Raw genomic sequence first — 4,570 nt, forward strand, 5'->3', positions numbered from 1 at the left:
CCTCCTCCATAGGATTGTAAGAAGAAAAAGAAGGAAGAAGAAAGAAGAAGATGAACAAGATGAAGAAGAAAAATTATAGGATTTTTTTTTTTTTTTTGGGTATCAGCACATGTTTATAGGATTTTCAAAATTAAAATGGATAGACAAGAAAATATTTTATAAATTCAAATCATAATTAACTAAAATGTCAAATATAGTAATTATTGGCCTAAAATTTATTTCTTACCCGTTTATGAATAGCAATTAGAATCAATAGTTGTATTAATTAGCTAATTATTATGATATGAATCAATCTTTCCTGATTTAAATCATAAAGGCATAATTAGAACATGAAAATAAATTTAAAAAGAAAAAATATATATGATTACATCTTAAAATTAGAAAAAGAATGTAATCCTATGTGGCATTGAAGTCAGAGGACTTGGATTACTAACAATACATGTGTGGATTGCACCCAAATTCTATTATAAGAATTGGTCTTATACCGAATTATTTAAAAAAATTATGCCTTGTTTGGCAATGGTTTAGTACTAGCCTCAATCTGGTCATAATGCAATATACCAAGACCATTGTTGTGGTCAAAATTCAAACAAAAACATACTTGTAAAGTCGCTTGGCACAGCTTTGTCTTTCGATCTCCACAATGAGTCCAGTCCCGGTTTTCCTACAACCCTACAAGCTTTTCCTCTTTCATGTTAAGTGCTTGTGGTTGGCAGAGCCTTCATAACTCCCAGCGTACTTCACTTTGGCTGAGATGACACAACTAAATGCAGAATAAAACAAAGCTCAGATATGATCCTTTGCCATCTCCTCTGCATTCAAGAGAAAAGCAGAATAAATATAGATAGACATACCAAATTCTGGTTTTGCAGAATAAATTTTGATGATAATTTACAGGTCCAGCACATAACTGGACGTGAGTTTTCTAACGCTGAAGGGCGAAAATCCAAATTGTGTTCCCCTATCACAAAATCATTTCACTATGACATTCAAATAGGAATTCAAAAAATCCCTGGAAATTGGACTGAATTGTAGTCTTTATAATGAAATATTGATATCAATAACTGTTAAATGTATCTTACATCTCCAAGCTCACATTGGCAGAGAAATAAACCATATGCTGCATTTACTATCCTGCAATTCTGATAATAGGCTAAAATATATATCATGTTTGTCCTTCTACGCTTACTCTTTATTTCCTATATATAAAACTTTGCCCAATTTTTTGTTCTTTTCAATTCATGTTATAAGAGTGGTCACCGAAAAATAGAAGACTGAAAAAGCATTGTAACTCAAAAATGAAAGAGGCAAAGCGCATGAAATAGCTACTTGACAAGCTTTTGTTTTGTGCAGAGGGCGCCAAAGACATTTCTGGACAAATATGCAGAGCATCTATCAGATCAAATACACCTTAAGCTCCCAAGTGGTTCAGAAGATGTAATGGCAAGGTTTGGTTTGAAAAGGGTTGGCCAGAGTTCTTTGAGTTTTACTCTCTCAAAAAAGGCCACTGTTTTTCCAGTATGAAGATGTAATGTTAAAGCTGCCTGCAACGAGTTTGTCTCAAGCCACCCATTCTTCAAAGTCACTTTGGAGTCATCCCTTAGGAAGGTAAGGGTCATTGACAACAGATAATTATACAACTTCATTTGGTTCAAACATTAATTTATAAATACTCCATGCAGGACTTTATTCAATACTAATATGATCTATGTTATGCAGCATCTTCCAGTTAGTTTCCGGAAGCATTTCACTACAATGAACCAAATCATGAGGCTTTGTCACTACGCTACACACACTACAACCCACACCACACAATCAAATTCAAATTCACAAAATGTATGAGCAAAATTGCACAAATTACCTCACTCCATAGAAACTTTGGCACCAACTTCCTTCATCTTCGCCACAATCGAATCCGCCTCCTCCTTCGTAACTCCCTTCTTCAACAGGGTAGGCGCCTTCTCCACCAAGTCCTTGGCCTCCTTCAGCCCCAAACTCGTAAACGTCCTCACCTCCTTAATCACTTTGATCTTCGCTGCAGCATCAAAAGAATCGAGCTTGACATCAAAAGCCATCTTCTCCACCTTTTCCTCGCCTTTAGCCGCCGCCGGACCAACCTTGCCGGCCCCTTTCAAGCCGCCAAATCCCATCCCTGGCATCATCATCGCCATCACCGGCATCTCCTTGATGTCCAATTTCTCCCTCAGAACCTCCGTGAGGTCCGAGACTTCAAGCAAAGTCAGGCCCGAGATCTCATCCGCGATCGCCGACACCGTCTCGGACGGAGGTGGCCTTTGCTCCGGTGCATCAGTGGTGTAATTGCACACAAAATGCGAACAAATCTGGGGCTTTGATTGGAGAAAGGATAGAATATTAGGGCTTTGGGGGTTTAGGGTTTTGTGAATACAAGAAAAATGTGGGGAAATGAACCGTAAATATCTCATTTTGTTGGGGCTAGGTGTGTGATTTCAGGCAATTGAGGATGTTATCCGGGCATTGTGGTCGTGATTAGGTTTAACATAAGCTTCGTGCATCCATGGCTTCTATAGCTCAGAAGAGAGTGACCGGTATGGCGCGAGAGGTTGCAGGATAAACCCTATACGGGGACGGAGGCTTAAGTTGGGCTCCACCAAGGTCTGTGAAACTCAGACAAAAATTGATGATGGGTCCAGATCCATTTCTTGGCCCTAGAACCTCCCTGAGCCCAAACGTTTTTGGGAAATTCTATTTACAATACACCCAACAAGTTAATCAGAACACCCAACAAGTTAATCAGAACACCCAACACCTGATTTTTAAGATTATAGCATGTTCACATTGTTGAAGGAAAATGGTGATCTTCCTAATATAATTTCACCACCACTAATTAAATAATGGGGTTTTATTATTTTAGGTTCGACCCATTCGAGACGCAAGTCTCTTAATTACAATCCCTTGCTTCAAGGGAAAACCCTTTGATTCCATCATAAAAAAAACAGAACGTGTGTGTTTGATTTTGCGGCTGCTCCCAAGTCCAACCTCAGGATGCCTACGTATCCTTTGCGGGAATCAAGCCACTCGTAGTTCAAAGATTCATGATGAATAAATGACTCATCACAAAACGAAGAATTTGAATGGGTTTGATTGAGGAGTTTGAGTGAATTTATCTGAATAAACCAGGGATTCGATATGGAAATATGTTTGGGATGGTTGCATCTAGATTGAATCTCTAGATTGCCTACGTACCCTTTTAAAGGGATCAAACCAACGTAGTTCGAAATTTAGAAATTAATGGGTAAGTGTGGCCCAATAATTTCGAGTTGGTGTCTTTGAGACGATTTGAAGATTTTCATAGGTAGATGACCTATGGGAAAAATTAGAAATTCATGGGTATGTATGGCCCAATAATTTAGAATTTATATATTTGAGAAATTTGAATTTGATCCATTGAAATTTATACGGGTAGATGACCCATGGGAAAATTTGGAATGGTTTTGTACCATCTTTATTGTTAATGTCCAAAGAAAATTAAAAGGCATTTTAATGAGCCCATTAAGGATTAATCCATCAACCACATAATTTATTTGGACCAACCCATGAAATATTTTGGGCTTTTGAGAGTTAATGGGTAATTTGTTTCATCGACCCATCAATTTGTTTTTCGGGCCTTTTAATTGGCCCATAAACAAAAGGTCCATGTCAGAAAAACTTTGAGAGCTAGTTGCATTTGAAATTGATATCTATTTGGAGTAGTAGAGATCGATCCAAACTGAGCCACTCCCATCCTTATCTGGATCAATTCAAACTGGACCCAATTATATATCTCTTCAGCCACTCATCTGCCACAATCAATACGGAGCCTAGAGTCTTAGACGCCAAAACCAAAGCAAGACCTTTGCTTTGCTCATATCTGTCAGATTTAGACTACATAAACCATTAAAATATTAATTTGAGGTCTTGGGAACTTGAAGGCAGACTTGGACTACATAAACCATTGGAAATATGGGAGCTTAAAGGCAACACGTCAGTTTGTCAAAGTACAAAGGTACTTTTCCTTTGCTTTGTCTCCTTTTGGCTATTTCTTCCTTGTTTTGTTTTGGTTTCTTTCAGTAATACGAAACTCTTTTTTTTTTGGTTGCTTTTCTTCTTCAATCTTGGGCATGGCAGGAGGGCTCTCTTTGAGCAACAAGTTTCTTCATTTTGTTTTTGGTCTAAAGACCGAATTTTGGTTTGAAGAAAGCTGCTGGCAGCAAGCTCTGCATCCATTTAGCTTTGGCAAGTCTTTCTTCTTCTCTTTTGAATTTTGTTTCCCTTTCAGCTTCTTTGTTTTTGGCTTAAGTTTGCTTTTGGGTTCTTCAACAGCCGCAACACAGGAGGCTTCTTAGCCTGAAATTAGTGAGCCATTTTCCTTTTGCTTTTTGCCTGAGACACTAATTTGGAGTCTGGTTTTTGGTGTTGAGAGAAAAGAAAAATCATCTCTTTTTGAATCTTGCTTGTGATTTTGTTTTCGTCATTTCCTTGAAGACTTGACTGCATTTTTTTTGGTCCAAAGACAATTTTGAGTTCTCTGCTTCCTTCCGGTCTCTTGGTA

General features: G+C 37.9%; 1 protein-coding gene across 2 annotated transcripts; it reads right to left on the bottom strand.

Moving 5' to 3' along the window:
* Positions 1-371: 371 nt before the first annotated feature.
* LOC117637366 (50S ribosomal protein L7/L12-like) lies at positions 372-2,727 on the bottom strand. 2 transcript variants are annotated; one of them, XM_034372242.1, is made up of 2 exons: positions 1,862-2,727; positions 372-763 (listed from the first exon to the last, which is right to left on the bottom strand). In XM_034372242.1, exon 1 carries the CDS (start codon positions 2,442-2,444, stop codon positions 1,863-1,865), a length of 582 nt encoding a protein of 193 aa, XP_034228133.1. In that variant the 5' UTR covers positions 2,445-2,727; the 3' UTR covers positions 372-763; position 1,862. The 2 variants fall into 2 exon arrangements, with proteins under 2 accessions (XP_034228133.1, XP_034228132.1); XM_034372241.1 differs by having other exon boundaries at positions 372-812.
* Between the last annotated feature and the right edge of the window lie 1,843 nt (positions 2,728-4,570).

This window comes from Prunus dulcis, chromosome 8 (assembly GCF_902201215.1).
Source record: "Prunus dulcis chromosome 8, ALMONDv2, whole genome shotgun sequence".
NCBI classification, from domain to species: domain Eukaryota; kingdom Viridiplantae; phylum Streptophyta; class Magnoliopsida; order Rosales; family Rosaceae; genus Prunus; species Prunus dulcis.

What these genes read in the sequence shown, in the direction of transcription:
- LOC117637366 (XM_034372242.1), bottom strand. Translation starts at nt 2,444, where the DNA reads ATGAGATATTTACGGTTCATTTCCCCACATTTTTCTTGTATTCACAAA.